Here is a 25,273-nt window from a genome sequence, read left to right on the forward strand (position 1 = left end):
AAAATTATGTTTGAACCTGAATTATGCATAAGTTGAATACATATTTAACATAGAAACATATTTAATAACATAGATTGGTATATTTATACTAGAAGATAACTTTGTTTATACAAGAGTTTAGTTTATTTATACTAGAACATAACTTTGTTCATATCCGAGTTTGGTTTATATCAGAGTTTGATTTATTTATAATAGAACATAACTATGTTCAAAACAGAGTTTGATTTATTTATAATAGAACATAACTATGTTCGAAACAGAGTTTGATTTATACTAAAGTTTGATTTATTTATACTAGAACATGATTTTGTTCATAATGAAAATATATTTAACAACATTACATAATTTTGTTCATTAAAATTCAAAAAGCACCTAACTTATTCATTCACACATAAAAAACCTAACTTGTGCCAAGAGGCATACAAAAAAGAACACTGTTTATTCCAACATGCATAAAAAAAAGCAAAAATGTTGATTCAAACAGACATAAAAAAAGCAAAAACGCCGGTTCAAACAGACATAAGTAATACAAGAATACACATAAATAAACTATATGAGCCTCTTTTTTAGTGTAGTTCTCTTTGTTGGAATTGTCCTCTTTATAGTAGGCCCAATTGCATTTCTTGCAACACCCAATTTGGTAGTAGAACATGGGGATACAAAAGATGTTTGTGCCCTTCTAACTTTTAGCTTAGTTGTCTTTCCTTGTCTTGGTTTAAATGGTCGACTTGCTTGAGATTGTTGATATACTTGAGTTTGTTGGCTTGCTTGGGTTGGTTGATTGTTCTGAGTTTACCGACTTGGTTGATTGTCCTCAATTTGCTGACTAGCTTGATTACCATGAGTTGGTTAAGTAGTAAGTGGTATCTTACAAGTTGATTTAATGTGACTTATCTGCTTGCACCTGCTACACTTCGGGATAAATTCAATTCTTCTCATTTTACGATCATATCCGTCAACTTCTCCTTGCGTAAGATTCATTTTCTTCTTAAGTTTTCCTGACATTTTTCTGAACTTTGGTGGATGAGCAACTAGATACTTTGTCTTAACCCACAAATTTGAGTCATTGACAAAATATATGACAGGATTGTATACTACTTGATATTTAGATTTCTTGTAGATTTCGGGGATGTAGTCGTATACCTTAAGGTTCCTACTTTTCATTAATGATATTGCATGAACACGTGACAGGGTTCTGAGCTTCCATTTTTTGCATGAGCATGCACATTCTTTCAAGTTGACATTTCTCTTGGAATTTCAATGTGTCTGACCTCAAATATATGTTCAGTTGACATACTACAACATATTACATATAATCAATTTAGGTGACCTAATGAGTCAAAATTAACAATCGAATAACAAACATTGGACAATTACCTTACAATCCATAAGTTGGTGTATGTGTTAGTTATCTCAAAACTAAAACATCTTCATCGTTTAACTTTGGAAATCTCACCATATTACTTGCTTACCTTTCAATCATGTAGGTTCTGATTTATTCCACCATAGTCACCAATAGTTTAGTCCTTGATTCATGAATCACGCTATTAAATGCTTATGACATGTTGTTAATAACAAAGTCACATTTTGTATGAGTCATAAACAATGATTTATTCCAAAACATGGGTGGAGTCTTCATAATATGCACAAAAGCATATACATTGATCACTCTCATTGCCTTCATTTCTCTTTATCATGTTTGTGGATATGTTGATTTTGCAGCCTTCCATATAATTTATTTAAGAAGATTCCTAGAATACTTCTTCCTAATGTTATTATACAAATGCCTCGCACAAAACTTTTGTTCAACCCCAAAGAGAAGATCATTCATAGTAGGCAACAAACTCTGCAATACAACATATAATACGACATAAAATACATGAATATAATTACAATTAAAATACAACATAAAAGAAATGAATGAATTCAATTATAATTAAAATACACCATGCCTTTTGTTGATCATAAATGAAAGTGTATTAAATACATACATCCCTACCTCCAAGATCATTAATCCAAAGTTCCAAAAACCATGACCATAGATCCTTTGTTTCCCCTTCAACAACAACAAATGTTATTGTCAGCATCTGATCATTAGGATTTCTACCAATGATTGCAAATATTTGTCCTTCACACAGGCCTTTAAAAAAGACCCATCAAGACTAGTACCATCCCTACACGGCTTGAAACTCTTCTTACATGATGCATAACATATTTACAACCTTTTGAAATGAGGTCTTCTATCTCCAATTCCTTCTTCCATATATTGGACATTTAATTTGACTGATGACCTAAGATTTTTTCTTAGAATTTCATGAAAATAGTCATAAATTCTAGTGTAATCCCCTTAGGAAGGAATAATTCACCATGTCTCTTGCTGCAAATGTTGCCTTAATTTCCTTTGTCTTATTCACCCCTACATTCCATTTCCTTTATGCAGTTTCCTTTATATCCTTAATCTCCGAATTAGGATTATCCTTTAAGGAGTTTTTAATCCTCTTACTCAACCACTTTGTAGTCATCAACTTGACATTACATTCTCTACTATAACTATGGATGTCAGTTACTTTTCTAAATTGCCAAGTCTCCTTCTTGGGCAACTTGGTACAATAGGATTTTCATTGACAACCCAATTTGCATCTAACCCTAACCCTTTATTTTTTGTCATTTTTGGTGAACTTTAGACCCCAACCAGATTGGACAACGTGCGTTGTTATTTCTTCTTTAAAATCATATTTGGTACTAAAATATGTTATTAACTCCCACTTATAATTAACCATGTCTTCCAGGAACTTGAAAACTGGATAACTCTTCTTAGTAGTTCCATTATTCTCATCACTTTCACATTCATTTTCCAACTATTCATTCTCATTCACTCCCATTAATTTCCTCTGTATGTTCTTTCTCTTTGTGTGCATACCACTTGTATTTCTTTTTATTGCTAATACCCTTTGAGCATCTCCATACTCAATTAGGTTATCCATTTTCTCATCCACGAAATCAACACTATCATCAAAGTCGTCAAATGAAATTTCCTATGCAATGTCATACTTACAACTCTCATCCTCACTATCAGCATAACTTATAATGCCACCCTCATTCATCACACATGCATTACTCTCATTAGTGTCCAACCAATCATGCACATCATCATCATATCCCTCGCCATCATGAACACCACCATGTTGTCCCTCATTTTCTTGATCATCGCCACCATGAAAATCATCATGTTTTTTCTCACCTTCTTGAACACCACCACCTTGTAAATCATCATGTTGTCCCTCACCATCCTGTCTCTCACTTTCTTTAATTGTTTCTTCTTAAAGTTTAGCAAGCAATTGTTCTTCCTCCTCAAGGTCAATGATGTCATCAGAATTTAATTCTTCTTTCTTAAGAGCACCATCATAAAACTTACGCTCAAACACATCATATTGTACATAAATATCCACATTCAAATGAACCTTACATATATCGGAAATGTCTAATGCACTTTTGCCATCACTCAGAACATGCATCCCAAATGAACTTTACAGAGATCTGAAATTTATTGATAGGTTCAAACACACAAAGCTCTCATTGAAATTAACCTCAGTATTATTTTCGTCAAAAGTAGCAATATGTGAAACAAAGAACAATGAAAACCAAAATAAATGATCTTAAGCAACACATTAACATGTCAAAAGCGAAGGCAAATCCAAAAACAACCAAATAGAAGATAAAAGACAAGAAAACAGAAAAAACTTGTTTACCCCATTCAATCAAACCGATGTACTATAGGCGGGAGAACAAGTCTCAATTCACTATACTTCCAAGAATTGTTATAAGAGATTACACAAGAGTTACCAAGTCTCCGATTCATCCAAGTTTCTAAGAACAATCCTTTTTTTTTCTTCTATCCAAGTGTTCCCCAATCTCTTAAACTCTTCATATATGAATCACAAAAGTTTAAGATGTTTCAAAGTGTTTCCTTATCTCTTAAAATATCTCAAAAGATTTTCCAAAATTCCATAATACAATCGTATGAATTTCTACGACTGTCACTCTAAGTTCCCCCTTCGATTGTCACATTTTCTCTTTGTCGGCGAGAATATAAGAATGTTATAATACATATTTATAACCGTTGAAACTCAAAAGATTCGGCAAAAAAACACAACCAAATAGAGAACAAATTCATTAAATGATGCAATCAAACACGATACGCGCGGACCGAACTCGATGCTCGACAAACCCAAAATGCCCGCCGGACTCGACCAATACTCATCGAAGCCCCGCCATAAGAAGCTAGATTGCCATCGTTGAACAGTCAAATTCACGCAAAACTACTAAACCTCTGTCAAACCACAGTCGTCAGACTTCCTGGCTCTACAATCACCAGCCTCTGCTGCTGGCGTCACTCTTTAGAATACCCCGTAACTCTGACGTCTTTTATTAATATTCTTTCTGCTTTTCAACTTTATGATTTATGACAATTTAAAAATATATTTTTTTCATCATTACTTAAAATTATAAAGAGCATACCATTCACTCCAAATGTTAATTTAAAAAAAATATTTATCTTTTATGATATTATAATTAGAGTTTAAAGATAATAAATTAATAATGTAAAATAATATTACACCTGACCAAAATTCTTATATTTATTATGTAATATCAATATTTTAAAAATAATCATGTGATTTGGTTTCTCATTGACAACGGTATGAATTTAAAGATAATTCATATTCTATTTTCTTTTAAGATATCATTTTGGGTTTTTTTACAAAAATAACCCACTTTTTCAAGGAAATTCCCAAAATACCCCTAGTTTCAAAAAAAATCCCAAAATACCCCACTTTTAGGAGGAGTCGCCAATTGAATTGGAGACTCCTCTTAAAACTTGAATGGAGGCGCCAATTGGATTGGTTGGGGCAGGTGCACTAGCCAATCCAATTGGCGCCTATGTGTAGGTTTTAAGAGGAGTCGCCAATTCAATTGGAGAGTCCTCCTAAAATGTATTTTTTTGTGTTTTATGGTATAAGTGAAAGATAAATTTGATATAAGACGACTTGATATTAATAAAGTTTGGAGTTTACACAAAGAAACCTAATGGTGATGACCGGGATCACCTAACCGACCTCCGGTCCCACATCCTCTAGTTACCCTAACCCTTAGCCCTAACCCACGTTGACGATTCTGCACCAGTGTTTGATCATCTGAGGGGCCAGGAGCGTCACTACCAACTACAGGAGAAGGTCCGTTGAGGTATTCAGACAAGTCGGCATAGTCTTTAGTATGCATCGATGGTGTACCGCCGTAGCTGAGCTCATGACCCATGTTAGAGAAGTTGGGATGTGGTTGACTCATGGATGGGCGACCGGGACGGTTGAAAGGAGACATGGGTGTGAATGATGCGTCGAGGAAAGGTTGGAAAGGTTGTTGGGGTGTTTGGTAGAGATAGGGTTGTGGGATGTTTTGGTTCTGTGATGTTTGAGCTTCTTGGCTACGGTAGGAGGAGAAGCGGTTGATGTTTTGGCTAAGGCGACTTTGGTAGGGTGATGGGGTGAGTGCGAAGCGATGTTGGGTCTCAGTTTGATGGTCAATTTGTTGGTGGTGGTATGGGGTATGCTCTTCGTATTGGGGTTGAGTGAATGACATGTTTTGGTTGTATGTTTGTGTGTTTGTGGAACAAAAAGTTTGACGGATAGGGGGTTGTGAGTAACCGGGCTGAGAATGTTGTTGGGGGTTAGATGTTGATCCTTCTTGTGTGTAAGTTTCCTGGTGTGGGTCGTATAGGTACATATCTTCGGCGATGAATTGAAAACCAACCGATCTGTACCAAGCCATATAAGTACGACTTGGTTTTACCTCAGTTGGCATGACTGCGTCAGTTAACACATGGTCATGACGGTACTTCCATTTGCGACGCTCCGATCTTGCGAAGCTTTGCCATGGATTGAAGTTCCATTGGTCGTTAACTTTACGCAGATGCCATTCTCCTAGGCTAGCTGGGGGATCTGGGATATTCTAGAGCATACCGAACTGTAGCTTCACACGATCGTTGTTGTGCATCTCCACAGTTGTGAACTGTATTATCGGTGTGCATGTAGTCCATACGGCTGCGTCTTCAGCGTTGACCTCATGGTCATGATCCAAATTAAGGTATGGACGCCAAATGAACTGAAATGTGAAAGAAGATAGGATTATAATCAATGTAGAAAAAGTTAACAAAATATAACGAAATAATTAAGTTATTTTGCTTACGTCTGTCGGTCGAAGGTGATCCAACAGGTTGCGATACTGAGTAATACAGTGTCTCGGACATCTGTTGTAACTCATACCACGTGCCGACCATCTACACCAAAAAGTCAAAAAAAATTAGTTTGAGGTAATAAACTTTAAAGAAGTAAGTAAATATATAGCAATTTAAGCAACTTACTTTTGTGCATACGGAAACGTGAAAGGGCTGTTATTGACCGGTGCTAGAGACGGTAGTCTTGACCAACCCCATGCTTGTAATAAAACAGCACATCCAGAAAATGTAGATGTGTCTTTGTGTGAGTTTTTGCACAAGGAGCTATAGAGATAGGCTAGACAAGCAGATCCCCAACTGTAACTTCCTATTCTATTTACATGTCTAAGTAGAGGTAAGTACATAATATGCATGCTAGAACCACTACCTTCGGGAAATAAAAACGATCTAATTAACAGCATAATGTAACACTTAGTTTTTATTATTCGAGCATCTTCGGTAGAATGCTCATCTAAGTATAAACTATTATAGTACGACTTAAGGCGTGAGAGTAGTATACCTTGACCTCTAGCATTATCATCTAACAAATCAGTGTCTAAGAGCTCCATGCAAATTGAATTTGCATAGTTGGTCTTACCATTAACAGCCTTACCTTCAATGGGTAGTCCTAAAAGCATGTAGATGTCTTCTAACGTCACGGTACACTCACCCGTTGGGAACCAAAATGTGTGTGTCTCTAGTCTCCATCTTTCGCATAAGGCTAGAATGAATTTGTTATTTATGGACCAAGACAAAATCTTGCTAATATGACCAAAACGGGCGAGTTCAACATAAGGTTGAATCATCGGGTCCATATGGACATATTCGTGGACCCGAGTTCGGAACCTTGATACATCCTATAAAAGAAAGAATAAAAAACTTGACTAAGTTGGTATGTCAAAATAAAAGGGGGTTGGTGAAGATGAAAGATAAAAAGTTAAAAAAAGAAAAAACTTACATATGTTGCGATGTTTGCAACCGTTCCTCTATGTGCTTCGCCCATTGTGAGGATAAACATTTTGTCGGGGGGTTGGTGTAGATGAAACTACAAGAAGTTGTTGCAGATGAAATTGTAGAAGAAGTATTGTAGAAGAAGTAGTGAGAGTGATGGTGTGGAAGAAGTGTTGATGGAATGAATGTATTTATAGGCAAATGGATGGGAGCATGAAAAGTTGTGCTTGCATGGTGTCTCCATTTGAATTGGCGACCATGTACAACCTTTAAGAGGGGTCACCATTCAAATTGACGCCTCCATAGGGACATGCATGCAAGACCTAGGTCTGATTGCCTGGTTTTCGAGGTCTGAATGCATGATGTCTCCACTTGAATTGGCGCCCATGTGCAAGGAATAAGTGGAGGCGCCAATCCATTTGGAGTGTGTGTCTGCATGTGTGACACGTGGTTGTCTTGTCTCCTGCATGCTGAACAAGTCATTTCTTGATAGCTTGCATGGTTGACACATCATTTCAGAGTATCTTGCATGTCTGACACTTCATTTCGGAGTAGCTTGCATGTGCGACACGTCACTCCGAACTAGCTAGCATGTGAGACACTTCACTCATCTATTTAAGTGTCTTACTATCAACATCCAAGACACTTCACTCACATTCATCTGCAGTAAGAAAATAATTTTCATCTGCACAATGTCATCTTCATCATTATACAGTGTCAACGTTCACTGCAACGGTGAAACATATAAGTTTGAGCTACATGATTTTTGTTTTCGAAACACTTATACCATTAGAATCACGATCAAGAGAAATGAAACCTTATTGCATTTGAAAAAAAGAATACAATCCTTTATAGGACCGGGTATTGTGTCAAAGATCACATATCAAAATCCAATATTTTTTGAGAATGGTCAATGCAAGTATTTCCCCCTTAAGGTACGAGACGATGAAGATGTTGAATACATGTTTGTTAGTCATGAACATTCAGGCTGCAACTGTATTGAGTTGTGCATTACTCTTCAACCAAGTATATCATCTCAACAGTCTCAACTAACCGGTCAGGATGAATCTGGTGAAGATGATCGACAATGGTCAGATGACGTCAACCCAGAAGCAGAGGCAGAAGTGGATGTCGTTGATGAAGAAGAAGAGGAGACCGAGATACAGGTTGATCACATGTTGAACAACGACGATGGAGATGATGATCAACCACCACCAATACCTCCTAGTCATGTCTACAATCCGCCTCAACATATGACAAATATGGATCTACACGACGATGAAACATCCAACAATGTTTTCTATAATCCATATCCGAGATCAGAAGGCGAATTAAAGGTGGGAGACATGTTTCGTACCAAAGAAGAATGTGTTCTGGCAATCAAAAAATCCCACATGAACAACTCAACTGACTTTACAATGAAACGCACTAATTCTAGAAGGTATGTTATCGAATGTCGTAACATGCTTTGTAAGTTTCGTTTGGCTGCGTCTTACAAGAAGAAATACGACTCTTAGGAGATCGCTTCAATAGACCCACCGCACAGTTGCATTGCAACTAACGTTGAACAAGATCACCGGAAACTAAGCGCAACTTTGATATGTCAAGACATTCTTCCATTGGTTAATAAAGACCCATCAGTGAAGGTGAGTATAATTATATCCCATATTAGAACAACATATAATTATACTCCATCTTACAAGAAAGCCTAGATTGCGAGGACAAAGGTTGTTGAACAAGTTTTCGGCAACTGGGAGGATTCATACAAGGAATTGCCACGGTTTTTATGGGCACTAAAAACATATGTCCCAAGAACTGTGGCAATTATGGAGACAGTGCCAGCGATGATGCCAGACGGAACCTGTGCTACAGGTAATAGAATATTTCACCGTCTCTTTTGGGCATTTGACCCGTGCATCAAAGGTTTCACATTCTGCAAACCTATTATTCAAATTGATGGCACTTGGTTATACGAAAAATACAAGGGTACTTTGCTCATGGCGGTTGCACAAGACGAAAATAACAATGTCTTTCCCATTGCCTTTGCTCTTGTTGAAGGTGAAATGGCTGGTGGATGGGGTTTCTTTCTTCGACATCTCAGAACGCATGTGGCTCCACAAGCCAATCTTTGTTTGATTTCTGATAGACATGCTGCCATTGAGAGTGCCTACAACAACCATGACAACGGATGACATGATCCTCCTTCTACACATGTCTAATGTATCAGACACATTGCACAAAACTTCATGCGTGCTATAAAAGATAAGAATCTTCGCAAGAAGGTGGTGAATGCTGGGTATGTTTTAACTCAGCCGTCATTTCAATATTATCGTGATGAAATTAGACTGTCTAATGAAGACGCAAGGAGATGGATAAATAACATACCAGTAGAGCAGTGGACAGAGGCATTTGACAGAGGTTGTCGATGGGGCCACATGACAACAAACATTGTGGAATGCATGAACGGGGTACTAAAAGGAATTCGAAATCTGCCGATAACCGCCTTGGTAAGATCAACCTATTATATGTTGGCTTCTATGTTCGCAACCAGAGGTGAAAGATGGAGTGCAGTGTTAATGTCCAGGCAAGTATTCGGTGAGTGTTGCATGAAGGTCATGAAAGAGGAGAGCATCAAAGCCAGCACACACGCTGTAACAATCTTTGACCGTTATAAACAAAATTTCAGCGTCCAGGAAACAATGGGCCACAACGAGGGGAGACCAAATTTAGCCTAGGTTGTTAGACTAAACAGAAGTTGGTGCGATTGTGGAAAATTCCAGGCCTTCCACATACCTTGCTCCCATGTCATAGCAGCATGCGCTTATACTCGTCAAGACGCTTACAACCATTTATCTGATGTGTACAAGACCAACACCATCATGAATGTATATACTCAAAGCTTCTCAGTACTACCAATGGAGGATTACTGGCCTCCATATGAAGGTGATATTGTTTGACACAATGACGAGATGCGTAGAAAGAAGAAAGGAAGGCCAAACAACACACATATCAGAACATAGATGGATTCCACAGATAAAATGATAAGATTATGTAGTATCTGTCATCAACCAGGACACAACAAGAACAACTGTCCCAATCGAGGAGCATCATCTAGGTCTTAAGCTTTTTGTAATATTGTATTTCTGTAACATTCAATCATTATATATCATTAAGTTCTTGTTACAACGAGGTTCACAACAAACATCAGTACAAAACATCTAAAAACATTAATATTTCTAACTGATTACAACAATCAAATTGATGTCGTCTCGACCGAACATCATTTCCCTAACATCCTTATCAGTCTTCATTTGCACCCAACCAAAGATACTGTTAAGTCTCTCAATACTTCTGATTTTCCCCTTCTGGTATTTTCCCATCTAACCAACGAACCAACTCCCTCTTCAGTTGATCGAACATGGTGATGTTCCAAAACAGCATCAGCATTTGAGTTTTGTCTCTCGCATAAATCACCTTTTCGTATCGGCGACGAACACTAAACATGATAGCCAAATGATTATATGAGATGTGGAACAATTGGTCACACAACGCATCTATTTATAAGACAAAAAATGCATTTTAGAAGGAGTCTCCAATTGAATCGGCGACTCCTCTTAAAACCTACACATAGGCGCCAATTGGATTGGCTAGGGCACCTGCCCTAGCCAATCCAATTGGCGCCTCCATTCAAGTTTTAAGAGGAGTCGCCAATTCAATTGGAGACTCCTCCTAAAAGTGAGGTATTTTGGAATTTTTTTTGAAATCAGAGATATTTTGGGAATTTCCTTAAAAAAATGGGTTATTTTTGTAAAAAAACCATCATTTTGAATTTTGAAATGTAATTTTATATTTTCTTGTACCGAAAAGACACTAAAAATTTATGGAAATAGTCCTAAATGAAATTTTACCAATTATGATTCCACCCCGATACATCCCTGAAATTCCAAAAACATCATTTTTGAGTTTTTGATGTTACGGCTGGCTTGTAGATTGTAGCACGGGCCGCGACACAACGCAACCACGCCAATCGGCAAACAAACTTCTTCACTTAATTACGATTCCCGATCTATTTACTACTTTCACTTTCACTCCCTTTTTCTAGTTCAGTCTTTTCAACAAACATCTTCTTCCCTATCTCTCCGAGGCTACCATGTTCCGGAGGTACACACCACTTACGCTTTTTATATTTTCATTTCCCTTTTTTCTCGCCTGCAACTTTATGCGTTTGTGTCTAATTCTGACTCTGTGATGCCGATGAATCGAATCTTTTCCTTCATTTATTAGCCACTCTTTTGATATTCGTTATATATGACTTCAATTAGATTGCATTCTTGAGTTTGATGATACCTTTTCATGATTATTGCAGGTCCATTTTGGAAATTTCATCTCGACAAACGTTTAGAAGAAACCCCAGACATTTTATTAATCAGGTGCCTCATTTCGCAATTGATGAAAATTATTTATTCAACTAGTGTAGAGTTTTATATTAGATAGTAGCAACTGATTTATCAATGGAACCTAATATTTTATAATCTGGGCATTAGAATTGGAATTGGAACTGGCATTGTTGTTCATCCACTTGTTGTAAACAATTTTTGCTTATTTCACGTTTTTAACTATTTATTAGCTTAAACAGAACAACATTGGGACATAAGAAATATTAGTTTACTTTTTTAAGAATGTTGTTTCCTCATTACTCTTTACTTGTAGTCTATTCTAACAAAAAGGAATACAAAGTGTATATCATCCTCACTTTCAATGGTTTTGCAACCCATCTTAATCTAGACACCAATAATTGAAAGTTATAACCCTTCCATGCCTCTTTTGAAGTTCTTCTGATGTTGTTAATATATGTCGTTACGAGCCAATGCTGGCGATGGATAGGGTGGACCATCCCAACAAGTGCTCGACAATGATCAGGCCTCAATCAACAATTCTTTTATTATTTAGAGGGTCTTTACTTTTGTAAATTTATTTAGGTTTATTCCTAGAAGAAACCTTTTGTGCCCCCCCTTTAATCAATACTACTGGTCTGCCCATTCCTCTTCCACTGCTCCCTAAGACAAGACCCTGGAGAAGTGGGACTTTGAAAGAAAAGATGAGGGTTAGACAAGGAAGATGGGATTGGATTTTACTAAATCAAGGAACAACAAAACACTCTTAACCATGAAATGAAATAGCTATATGTGTTGTTATAAGTGTACCCATGAGAGCCAGTGGCAGAATTTGAAATTGCCTCTATTGCTAGAAATGTGAAGAAGATTAGTTTGTGCGCATTTTTCCTTTGCTTGTTCTTATTCTATTTATTTTCTCAGAACACCGGTGATATGACTCTGGATTTCATTGGGAAGGAAACGACTGGTTTTAAAATTTGTTGTGGAGTCCTCCCCGTGAGTTACATTACATACCTTGTCACTTTCTCCACTGTCAGAATGACTTGGCATATGATCTGAGATTCTCTTCATGGTTGAAAAAAAGTTAGGCTTAGGTGTAGACATTAGAGTCATATGTCAAGCTCGTCTGATGCCCAGCTATGTTGCAAATTTAGGACTGGGTTAGGGAAAACCTTTAAAATTAAAAATAAATATAGACATCCAAAATAATAAAAGAATCGTAGATACGGACAAATTCATAGTGAACCATCTATTGAGAGAGTCCACCCTAGCCCTTTCCGTCATCAATACTTGCTACTCCCTCCGTCTTATAAAAGGTGCCCTATTTGAGCAATGCACGGTTCTTAACAAAATGATTAGATGTGTTGATTTTAATGATAAAATTAATATCGTTTACTAGAATAACCTTATTAATTAAGTTAGTAGAGTAGTTGAATAAAGTGAAAGTTAATAAGTAGGAGTATAGTAGTGGAAAAATAGTAATAAATGTTGCATTGGTATTGTAAAAGGACAATTATTTTGAGACTGAGAAAATGTCCAAATGAGACACTTTTTATGAGACGTAGGGATTACTTTATAAGCTCCTCAGAGTAAAACATTTATCACCATTTCTAAAGTCCTAAGCAAATTTGTCTTAGCTGTTAGAACTAGCAATGTACAGGTCAAGCACATTAAATTTTTTATATGTCCATGTTGTATTGAAGTCATGTCCTTGCCCAGGTCTGAGTTGAAAAATAATTTTTGAACTGTACATGTACAAACGAGTGTGTGTGAGATGTGTCTAATGCATGGACAAGGTAGCAAAATGGTGACCATGCTGTACAGGGGTAGATGTAAGAAAGGTTTAGTTTGCAAAGGAATGGATTTTGGGTACTATATCCCTTTATATTCATTTCTCTGTGCTAATCAGAAAATTACACACTTTGTGTGATGATCTATCACACAACCAGGAAGGCATCATATTGACAAGCAAACACAGAGCTGATAAGTCATTCCTTCTTTGAAAGTTGAATGCATGAACATCACTTAAATAAGTTATGTGACCTTGCCCCTGAAATTCTGAATCATACTTTTCCTCTAATTATCACCCGAGCAGCTTGAAGCAGGGAATTTATACCTATATATAAAGAGGATAAATAGTTTTGGGCTGATCTATTTTTGTTCCCAAAATACCCTTTATTATCATTTTACATAAATTTAAATAGATAACACAATATAGTTAAAAATAATTGTGGTTGGTAACTTCCCTTTACAATTAGAAGGGATTGTGTGGTTAGCAGTGTTGTCGATGGCAGATGACAGTCCATGGCGGAGAGCCAAAATCCCGCCATACCGGCCGCTTTATGGCGACATTATTGCGGATTATGGCGGAAAACCCCACAATAGCGGCCAATATTTACCATTGCGGCGAGTCCAAAAACCGCCATGTATATCAGCCATAGCGGCCATGGCAGGGCAATTTGATAACACTTGTGGTTAGTAATCTTTCTTCATGGCAGTTTCATACCCTTCTTCATAACAGTTTTATAAAATTAACTGCACACATTTATACACAAATAGCAACCAAGATAGTAAAATTTTAAATTTTAGTATCTACAAATAGATAAATCATAAAAAATACGTTTATGTTTTGACGCGTGTGCACATTAAAAAAGGGGATAAATGGGGCACGAGAGAGAGTGCCCGTTTGGACGCTAGTGACTATAATACCCAATGACTTTGTCACTACATGGGTAGATTTGGGAGTAAGAACATAATCACTGATAATAATACCTTCCATATATTCTATTTTCCGAATAGTTTTGAATCGTGCTCTGCTATATCATCAATATTTTTTCCCCACTTTCTGTGTTCCGTATTCTTGTCTTCTAAATCTTGCACACACTTGGTTTTTGGTCCATACTCATGTATAGTCATATCTGTGGATGTCGCTCTCTACATGGCTGGTTTGATTTCACAAAACGTTTTAGATAGTTACGTTACAAAGTAGGAAAAGTACAATATCTGAAGCAAGTTGGACTTTAGTAGTTAGAAAAGAAAAAAAAAGCTTAGCACAAGCGGTGCAAAATCCGTGATAATCTTGGAATATTTGATTTGAAGCAGGAAGTGTATTTTGTATCATTATGACAGGACTGTTATCCTTCCCTGCTTGCCTGCATGTATGCCAATTAATACTATGTTGGACGAAGTATCAAAATATTTTATCCACTGAAATGAAGCATCTGCATTTTTTTCTGAATGTTATACATTGCTTTCCATTTTCTAATTTAACATTATAGTAGTAATTCTGTTATTTATCTGCTTATTTCGCACATGCATAGGACAAATGATCAGCTGACTTCAAATGCCGATATACTGCAACACTGGTGATTGAGTAGACCTGCCATCTCCCATTTTTTATTTTACTAATTTGATTACAATAATGTAAAGGTGGTTGAAGTGAAGGTCTTTTATATGATAAAAAAGTACCACTCAAACTATGTGACGAACGATGTTGTATCGGGCAGAGTGTTGAGCGGTAAAAAACCCAACTTGAGAATAAAATAAACGTAACAAAGATGTCAATGTTGCGTTGAATGTGTGGTAGTATGACTAAACAAGATAGGATTAGGAATAATAACATTAGAAGGAGAATTGGGATAGCTCCTATCATTGAACCAATGATGGAAACTAGGCTTAGGTGGTTTGAACATGTAGAGAGAAGACCGGTAAATTCTATGTAAGGAAAGTAGATCAGATGGAGGGTAGTCAAATCCCTAGAGCCAACAAAAGACCTAGAAAAACTATAAAAGAAACTATTAAGGAATATCTAGAAAAACTACAAGGGAGACTTTTAAGAAATACCTAGATATTAATGGGTTGGATAGAGATATGATATATGAGAGCATATGGTATCGTCTGTACCATATAGCTAGCTGACCTTTCTTAGTGGGGTAAATTGATTACAAGAATGTAAGCCAGGAAAGGTGTTAATGTTGAAACACTTAATCTTGTTATACAAATACATTCTGTAATTTACTACTTGTGTTCGCGATACAAACTACTTATGTTGTTGATCTGGCAGTACTCATTTCCAAATTTTAGTCTGCTTTAAATGTTACCCTTTTCTAATTTTATTACTGTTCGTTTCTGCATTATATTTTTCAGAAGATACCTTCTCATCTATCTTCACGAAAGGAATTCTCAAATGCATCGAGACCAGCTGGTGCCTCAGCTCCCGGCTCTACGGGAAAGCCGCCTGAGTCTCATGGTTCGCAATCAAAGTTTTTAATTGGAAGTGCTGCTGTAAGTGCTGCTCTTCTGGCAGCTTATCAATTTGGTTTCTTAGATAAATATCTTGAGAAGGAGAAGCTTAGTGACCCTCAAGAAGCTCAGATAGATGATGCCATTGGAGATTTGAAAAGTGGACAGCATTCAATAGAGGAGTTAGTTTCAACCAGTAATGAAAAGTCTAACAATGAAAATCCTGCTGTAGAGCATGCAGGGCAGAAGGTTGATACCAGTCTTTCGCAGCCAGAAATTGTAATAGAAGATTCAAGTGATAAACCGATTCCCGTGCAAGACATTTCTGATATTGCTGAAGATAGTAATGCTGGTGCCAAAGAAAACCAGTTTCTTGAATATCCTCAAAGTAGTCTAACATCGGATGATCCTAGTAAAGAGTCTGTGGTGCAACCTGATGTGATTGTTGGCATAAAAAGCACAGAAACAGATGTTTCCCTAAAACCGGAAGAGGAAATCCAACATATATCGACGTCTACTGAGAACAGTGCATTTCTAAATGAGAATGGGATAGAAAATATTCAACTGAAGCAACATGAAGAAATAGAGGAAAGAAGTGAGGTACGTGTGAGTTAGTCATGATATACAGGTTAATCATTAATATCATCTATGATCTTTTTTGGTAATCATGGTGGTTTAAATTTTATAATAGAATGTTAGCTTACCAAAATAATCAAATGATTTGGTTATTCCCTTAACCAATGAATTTTTCCTTTCTAAATTGAATTTTGGCATTTATTTATTATGAATATATTTCCTTTGTTACTCCATGGCAGAATGTATTAGTTAAAGATATAGAACAGCCACCTACCCTCCTTGAGGAATATCACTTAAGGAATAAGTCAGAACGAAGCCCATCTATTTATTTACACGGTCATGGCCTTACTGAGAACGGTCATTTTCCTGAAGAAAAAGAGGTTTATTTATGATCCTACTTTTATTTTCTGTTAATTTTTTAGTGGTACAATTGTACATTCTTTGGTGGTCACGATCGTGTGAGAAAGCTAACTTATTGAAACACTAGGCACTTAGTGGTGTAATAGAGGACTTGAAAGATGGTTATGCCACGTCTAAGGATGGAAAACTGGTTATTGAATTTGTACAAGCCATCCATGCTGCGGAGAAAAGGCAAGCTGCAATAGATGCACATGCTTTTAATGAAGAGAAGAAAGTATTGAAGGTTAACTTACTCTCTAATCTATGCGATTCGGCGTAGCATTTGTTGCTCTTTTTTGTTTATTTATGAGTTTATAATATTAATTTTTACTTGCAACTTTGTGCTAGGAAAAATATGAAAAGAAGTTAAAAGATGCAGCTGCCAGAGAACTTATGCTTGCTGAAGAATCTGCAATGTTGGACAGGGTAAAAGATGTTTTTAGTTTTCTTCCTTTTTGTCTTAAATACCTGAGTCAAACTGACAAGAATAGTATACATGGGGGCTGGACTTTAGTTTTGTTGTTCAGTGTATATAGATTGGACTTGTTAGTTATGTGGTCTCGGTTGAGCATAACAGTTCATATTTAAAGTCAAGGTACAATTATATTGATTTGACTTAATAATGTTCACACAAAAATAATCAGAATCAAATTTGAACTATCAACCTGTCTAGTTTGTTTCGTAATTGCAAGGTTTGTCCACTGATCAAGTCAAACGATTTTTTTATATGTGCTGTTTGCCTCTACAAAGCTACTAAGTCTTAATCCCTTTTTTTATCTCAACATTTTTCAGGAGCTAAAGAGAGAGAGGGCAAAAGCATCTCTTGCTATCAGGTCACTTCAAGAAAAGATGGACGATAAACTAAAGATAGAACTTGAACAAAAGGTGCACATTATTTTTTATTGGTAATACAAGTACCGCCCCCTCCCCCTTTCCCTTTATATATCTGCAATTACTAGTCTCTGTATATATGATACAATATTTGTTAAAATCAGTTGCATCATTCATAATTACAGAGTATCGAAGCAGAATTAAAGTTGAAGACAGTTCAGGAGTTAGCACAGGCAGAGTTAAATGCAGCCATAGCAAATGAGAAGGCATCCCAACTTGAAAAAATGTCTGAAGCAAATATTAATGTAAGGCTTCTGCCAGAATCAAGGATGGGTATAGATACACCCATATTTAAATTAGTCATAGCTAGCTTTAATTATCTTATGAAAAGGAATATGATTTTCAATAGGTAGCATATAGAAAAATACAATAGCCATAATAATTTAGTTCGAGTATAAAAATATTTCGAGCAACTTCTACTAAGGGTGGCTTTGTTATAAAGGCTCAAAGTTTAGGGATTAACTATATAAAGCTTGCAAACAAATTCAGTTACGACTTTAACTTTCTTATGCAATTTTAAGTACCCTACATCTAATAAAACCTGCCTAATGGAAATTATGGTCATGGCCATTTCATTATGTAGTGTTATAATTGTAAAGGGTTTTGCTTAGGGTGATGCCTTCAGATCGGCCCATAAGAGGCGACGTAGGAATGTCGCCCAAAGGGAGGTATCGCCTCGCCCCATGACTTTCCTATTGCCCATCAGTGGGAAACGTGAGATAAGAGGTTTATGGGGTAGAGAGAAGTCAGAGTCAATAACTGATCCATGACTTCATAGGAAATAGGGATTCAATGGTCCACTATTGACTGAGTGGGCGGTGACCCTTCTCAAGAGAATCCGAGGCCTTAGAGGTCTCTATAAATACATATGCAGGAAAGGAGAGATCATTCTTTACACCACAAAAGAGCATAATGCTTATAATGCTTACTCAAGTCACAACACCACGACTAACTATACCATACGCTTGATCCCAAGTATCATCGGTCATCCACAGAGCCTCTCACCTCACGTGAGCAGGACTCCTAAACTACCTCAAAACATCACCGTACAGAGGTTCTCGCCGTCGTGGGCTAGCCCTAACGACTATATCGTGTTATAAACCTACCAGGGCCTCTTAATCTCCCTGCCCTTGCAGGGGAACATGCAGACCTGTACTTTTTGAACAGTACACATTACTTGAAGCAATTTTCTGAACAGAGGATAGTTTGTTCACCAATGTAGATTTTTGGTATATTTTATAATAAACTTCATGTCATTCTTAGCAAACAAGTGCTCCACTTGCATGTTCATTCCTTTACGTATTGGTTGATTCCAGAGAACTTCCTTCAATGATTTTCGTGCTGTGAATCAAAATAACAGCAAACCTGTCACCATTTGAATCTTCTCTGGTTTGTGATAGAGTTTTCTGTACGTCCCAAAGATCAAAAGTTCAAAACAAATGTTGAAAATATAAAAAGTAAAACACCTGAATTTCACATCTTCATTTATTTTTGTATGTGGAGTTACTTTCTTTTCTTAATTATGTTTAGTTAGACAACTACAGCATAAGTGACTAGAAATGATTGGAAAATCGTTTGGTTATACAAACATAAGCTTCTAAGTACTTGATCAAGGAATTCTTATGTTAAAAAAGGCAAAACCTGGTAGACTTTTGATAGTTGCAAAGTTCACGTCATGCTTTAGCTAGTGAGACTTGATTTAGAGTTCTTATTGATTTACATGTTGACTGTCTCAATTATCAATATCTTTCATGTGGCATATATCAAAGTTGAAAATTGACTTGATTCAAAATCTCTCCCTCCAATTCTCTAGATAAATGCCCTGTGCATGGCATTTTATGCTCGATCTGAAGAAGCTCGTCAAAGTCATGCTGCACAAAATTTTGCTTTGGTAATCTTTTTCCCCCGTTGTTATTTTTATGTATATTTCATACATGGAGCAGGTTTTGATGAAATATTAGTTTGTAATATTTATTTAGTTCCAATCCGGCTAATAATGATCAGTTTCTTGTTATTGGTGCATGAATCCTATAGAGAGCACTTGCACTCGAAGATGCATTGTCAAATGGATTGCCAATTCAGACGGAAATAGAATCTGTGCAGTCTTATCTTGAAGGCATAGATAAAGATTCAGTTCTGGATTTGGTGCTAGCGTCCCTTCCTGAAGAGACAAGAAACAAAGGCACTGACACACAACTTCAATTAAAGCAGAAGGCAAGATGTGTTCTTGTCTACTGTTAACTTTTTGGGTTACTTGTTCCGTCAATTGATATTTTTAACCTTGCATAACTTTCTTTTGATAATATGCTAAATGTTGTATTTTCTGGATGCTTATAGAATGAATATGAATCTCTTTAATTTTTATTTTTATTTTTACGGTTATTAGTGACCAATCCCTTGGTTATCTTTGACATTCAGTAATGATCATATCTTTTCAAGCTGCCTTATAAATTTGTATAAACAATTGAATTGACTATTGAAGAAATTTCTAGAATTATTGAGTATTGTTTGCAATTTCCTGAAATGCAGTTGACTGTTACTACGTCAATTCTAGAGTAGATCATATAATTTTAAATTTAAATCTTGAATGTTTCTAATTTATACATATTATGTTGCAGTTTGATTTCTTAAAAGGGAATATACGACACTTCGCGTTCTTCCCACCAGGAGGGGGAGGTATATTGGCACATTCTTTGGCACGTGTAGCATCCTTGTTGAAGGTACGAATATAAGTGGTGACCAACATGGCATTTACATATAAATGCGTGCTTACTGGGAAAATAGAATTTGATGGGGCAGTGAAATTTGAAACATAATTTGTGCTTGTTATTTCTTTCTGGTTCCCTAATTCTCTCATCTTCACCTCTATTGGATTCATCCTGAAGTACAAGTTGTTCGTCCATATTCAGGTTCGGGAAGCTGACCAATCAGGTGATGGGATTGAATCTGTGATTAACAAAGTTGAGAGTTACTTAGCTGAAGGAAAACTGGCTGAAGCAGCAGATTGTCTAGAAGAAAGTGTCAGGGACACCCAAGCTGAAGAAATTGTTGCAGGTTGGGTGAAGCAAGCAAGAAACAGAGCTATTTCGGAGCAGGCTGTAGTTTTTCTTCAATCCTATGCCAATTCCATTAGCCTTACATAATCATCAAATTTTGAATATTTACAAGACCCTGTTGATTTAATACTTAAAGTTGCAGAGATTATTTGGTTCCACCTAGGATGCCAATGGGATTTGCCTTGACCCACAAGCATAAAAGTTAGCCTTTTACTTTCATACCAGCTGAAATTTGTTGATTCTGTGATATCTATGTAACTCCACTGGCTTTGGGGTTTGGACCAAAGCGATATTATTAGGCTCTGTATATTTTTCTCCCTTACAAATGATTACAATGTTGAATTGCTTAGAATGAAAATTTCAATAATACAGGCGACTCGGACAAGGTTGGACCTCAAATGCCTACCAGTGCTCTCTTATGCTGTGATAATCACTGAGCTTTTCCACCTGCAAAATGTTACTAGCATGGTTACATTCATTTTCCACGTTAATATTTACCATTTTCTAATGGTTGGTTAGATTTTTGGTTTAACAGATTTTGTTTTTGTAGATCAATGCATTGTTCATGATCAACTACGAGTTATCAAAATCTGTTTGAGAGATTAGTCTTTTCTTACATATTTTTTCATATAACTGAGCACCTAAGTATTCACTACCATGATAATTAAGAAGTGTGTGATAGAGTTTTCTTATTCTTTTTGAAAATAAACGTGATAGAGTTGCAAGCTTAGAGTGTTTCATCAGACACTTTAGTCAGCTCATAATTGATTGATTTGATTATAAATTTATCAAATCAAAATATAGGTGTTTAATAAATGACATGGTACTTGTCAAATAAATAAATAGAAGACAAGGTATTTAATTTAATTGGAGCTATCCTTGAATTGGATTGTTGAAAAAATTATAAATAATTTTTCACGTACTAGCTGTATAATCAAAATAATTATTAGTATATGATGCCAATGAGAAAACAAAATAATGACTAATTTTATTCATTTTTTCCCTAAACATTGCACATGAAGCAAACATAGCATCCAACTAAGGAACACCCTTGGTGATTGGCTTTAAATAAAAATAGTATTTAAAAGGGAAACAGTGGTTGTTTGGTTTCAATCATTTTATCATATTCATATCATAGACCACAATCTCAATCACTAGCGGTGCCATATCAACTTCTCTTCTTAGTTAATATTTTTGAGGAATGAAAAAAAAAAAAACTCTTGAAATGAAAAGTAAAAACATATTGTCTGAGAAGCTTATTCTAATGTAATTTTTTTGTTTATTTTGGAAAACGCTTTTGCTCTGATTCCATTGCAATTAATTAATATAACAGTATAAACCAAACAAGTAATTGCTTAATGCAATATTTATTTGTATTTTATTATTAACAATAAAAAAACAAGTAACCATGTTTTTTAGCTAGATGAAATGTCCTAATCATCATAGAATAAAAACAGCAAATGCTTACGGCGTGCATCTGCAAATAACATGGCTTGTTGCTTGCTGTTTGATTTGATTACATAATTAATTTTATATCTAAAAATCAGTAGCTAATACAGCTTGTCCAAATAGATAATTAATAATTCTGTTTTTTTTTTACACCGATATGAAAATAGATAGCCCTTTTTTTATGTTGTCGTTTTAAGATGTCAAAAATCTAACTTAACATTATTTACCATCAACCCTTCGATTCAGTAAGGAACATGTTATAAAAAATTCAGTAAAGAAAAACTCATAGAGTTGTTAATTAATTAATTAGTTAAGGTAATATTTAAATGGCTTTCTGGTTAGTTAGGCTTGGCAATAGCAACGAGCTCGGCTCAAACCCAAACTCGTGTGATCAATAATTAGAGTTTGGTTATTCAAAAAGAATAAAGAAATTAGAGTTTGGTTCCTAACTTTTTTGGTGAAATGTTCCTATCTTAGTTTAAGTTGCTAGAAAAAGATGATGATAGCTCAAACATTTTATTTGGATTTCCCACATGTTCTTCTCCACTAGAATTCATAGATATTTGTCTCTCTTTCTTATCTCTGTGTTTGAATTTTTCTATTGCTTGATCACCAATTAAATAATGTGGTTCATTGTTAGAAACTGAAATTTATTTTTTGAATGCTTTAGTTTTAAAATTCATATTTCTTTACTCTAGAAATACTCATTCATCCATGAAACTAAGGTATATTTTGTTTTCTTAATATTTAACTGATTTAGGTCACCAAATTTAATTAAAGTTAAAGGCTATTTTGCCTAAGAACATGAACAACTAAACTCTTAGTGCAGTTATGATAAATGAACCTATTTGAATCTACTTTAACCATGTAATTTATGAATTCTATTTTACACAACCAAGTTCATTTTTTATTTGTTTATCCTTTATGTGTAATGTTATTTTTATTTGATCACTTTTGAATTAAACTTAAGGTACTTCTCCATTATCTTATTTAGAATAATTCATAATTAGAGAATAAGTTTTGTAACCTTGAATAATTGTCCATTAGATTATTGCTAAATATGAAATCGTCAACATGGAATTGATACAATTAGTGTTCTATCATGTTTTAGATGACACTAGTTCACCACAGAAATAATGAGTTGTTGTAGGATAAACGAGACTTTGCATCAAGGATCTGAATGCAAATTTAAGAAATAAAATTAATCACATACGACTCACATTCACTCGGTTTTTTTGTGGTGTTTTTCGTGGATTTAAACTGGAGCTCTAGATATCAATGATGGGTCATCATGAGGGGAAAACATTCACATTGGGTCAAACACTCACCTAAAAGTCAAAGATTCACCAAAAAATGTGAGAGAGACACCGCATATTCATCAAAAACCTTAAGGTGATAGATGTATGAGTTCTCTTACTTATAAAATGCTCAACCTCTATCTTTTTTAAGCAATGTGTGACTTAGATCTCACATTTGTTTCTCAACGCAACTCACATTTATTTCTCAACAATCTTCCCCTCAAGTGTGAGTCCATCCACTATACCCCCTCAAACGGAAGCTCGTTCATCCACATGCTTGTATCGCCATTGTGAGACACCATTATCTCGTCATGGACATTTCAACGAAACACGCTGTCTGACCACCATGTCAGGAAGACTTTCAACACAAGGAATCGGTCCTTTACTCGAACCATCATCTCTGATACCACTAATGAGTCATCATAAGGGGGGAGCAATCACATTGGATTAAACACTCATCTAAAGGTCAAATACTCCCTCAAACAAGTGAGAGAGACACCACACATTCACCCAAAATCTTAAGGTGATAGGTGTATGCGTCCTCTTACTTATAAAATGCTCAACCTCCACCTTTCTAAGCAATGTGAGACTTAGAACTCACACTTGTTTCTCAATACAACTCACATTTGTTTCTCAACACAACTCACACTTGTTTCTCAACAACCAATTGATGGTGCACAAGAGGAAGAAAATGAAGATGATGAAGATGGAAGAGAGAGAAGAGAGAAAAGTTGTAACTAACTTTTACTGAATTGAAATTTTGTTGCAATTGAAAAAAAGATCTTTGAAAAACCGAAAAACTCAGCTTTTACTTATACACACATTCAGAATTAAATGAAATTCAAATTAACTCCAAATGCAACTTAAATGAATCTAGATTATATCTAACACCATCCCTTAATTCATATTCAGCTAATCAAAATCAACAAAATTAATTTAATTCCTTAACTGGATAAAGTGTTCAGTCTTGATAGCCTTATTCAGAATATCTGTCAGCTGCTTCTGAGTGCTACAGTGCACAACTTCAAGCACCCCATTTGAACATGTCTCCTTAGAAAATGAAACTTCATGTCAATGTGCTTGCTTCTTCCATGCATCAGTGGATTATTGGAAAGGCTTATAGCTGATTTGTTGTCAATCATCAAATTCACAGGCTTGCTTACCTTGATCTTCAGATCCTGCAGCAAGTTTAGAATATACACAGCTTGACAATTAGTTAAAGTATCTGCAATGTACTCAACATCACAAGTTGACATTGCAACCACTAGTTGCTTCTTGGAGCACCAAGAAATAGGACCTCTTAGATATTTAAACAAATATCCAGAATTACTTCTTCTGTCAACTTTGTCTTCACACCAATCAGAGTCAGAATAACACATCAACTCTGACTCAGTTTCAACACCAGAAGGGAACAAAATTCCATACTTCAGAGTCCCTTTAACATACCTCAGTATCTCAACAACTTGGTAATGTGACCTACTATTTAAAATTTGTAGCATATACATCATCACCCCTAACATCAAAATCCAACATATGATTTGTCTTAGTAGGTGTGATTGCAGACTTACAATTCATCAGCTCAAATCTCTTCATAAGCTCAAGTTCATACTTCAGCTGATGCAAAATTATACCCTTCTCAAAGTACACAATCTTCATCCCTAGAAAATATGTTATATTCCCTAGATCAGTCATCTCTAACTCATTCATCATCACCTTCTTGAATTTAGCTATCTCATATGAACAACTCTT

The 25,273-nt window shown here is 35.8% G+C and overlaps 1 protein-coding gene across 1 annotated transcript; it reads left to right on the forward strand.

Moving 5' to 3' along the window:
- The first annotated feature begins 11,115 nt into the window (after positions 1–11,115).
- Positions 11,116–21,176, forward strand: LOC127108266 (uncharacterized). Its single transcript, XM_051045705.1, has 12 exons — positions 11,116–11,380; positions 11,586–11,649; positions 15,760–16,455; positions 16,671–16,811; positions 16,919–17,074; positions 17,179–17,256; positions 17,623–17,715; positions 17,847–17,966; positions 19,535–19,612; positions 19,756–19,935; positions 20,340–20,441; positions 20,631–21,176. Exons 1-12 carry the CDS (start codon positions 11,370–11,372, stop codon positions 20,862–20,864), a joined length of 1,953 nt encoding a protein of 650 aa, XP_050901662.1. The 5' UTR covers positions 11,116–11,369; the 3' UTR covers positions 20,865–21,176.
- Positions 21,177–25,273: the final 4,097 nt, after the last annotated feature.

The sequence above is a fragment of the Lathyrus oleraceus genome, chromosome 7 (assembly GCF_024323335.1).
Source record: "Lathyrus oleraceus cultivar Zhongwan6 chromosome 7, CAAS_Psat_ZW6_1.0, whole genome shotgun sequence".
Taxonomy (NCBI): Eukaryota; Viridiplantae; Streptophyta; class Magnoliopsida; order Fabales; family Fabaceae; genus Lathyrus; species Lathyrus oleraceus.

Coding starts and splice junctions, on each gene's coding strand:
- LOC127108266 (XM_051045705.1), top strand. Junction 17,257..17,622: donor AATCTGCAATGTTGGACAGG/GTAAAAGATGTT, acceptor AACATTTTTCAG/GAGCTAAAGAGAGAGAGGGC. Junction 19,613..19,755: donor CTGCACAAAATTTTGCTTTG/GTAATCTTTTTC, acceptor TGAATCCTATAG/AGAGCACTTGCACTCGAAGA.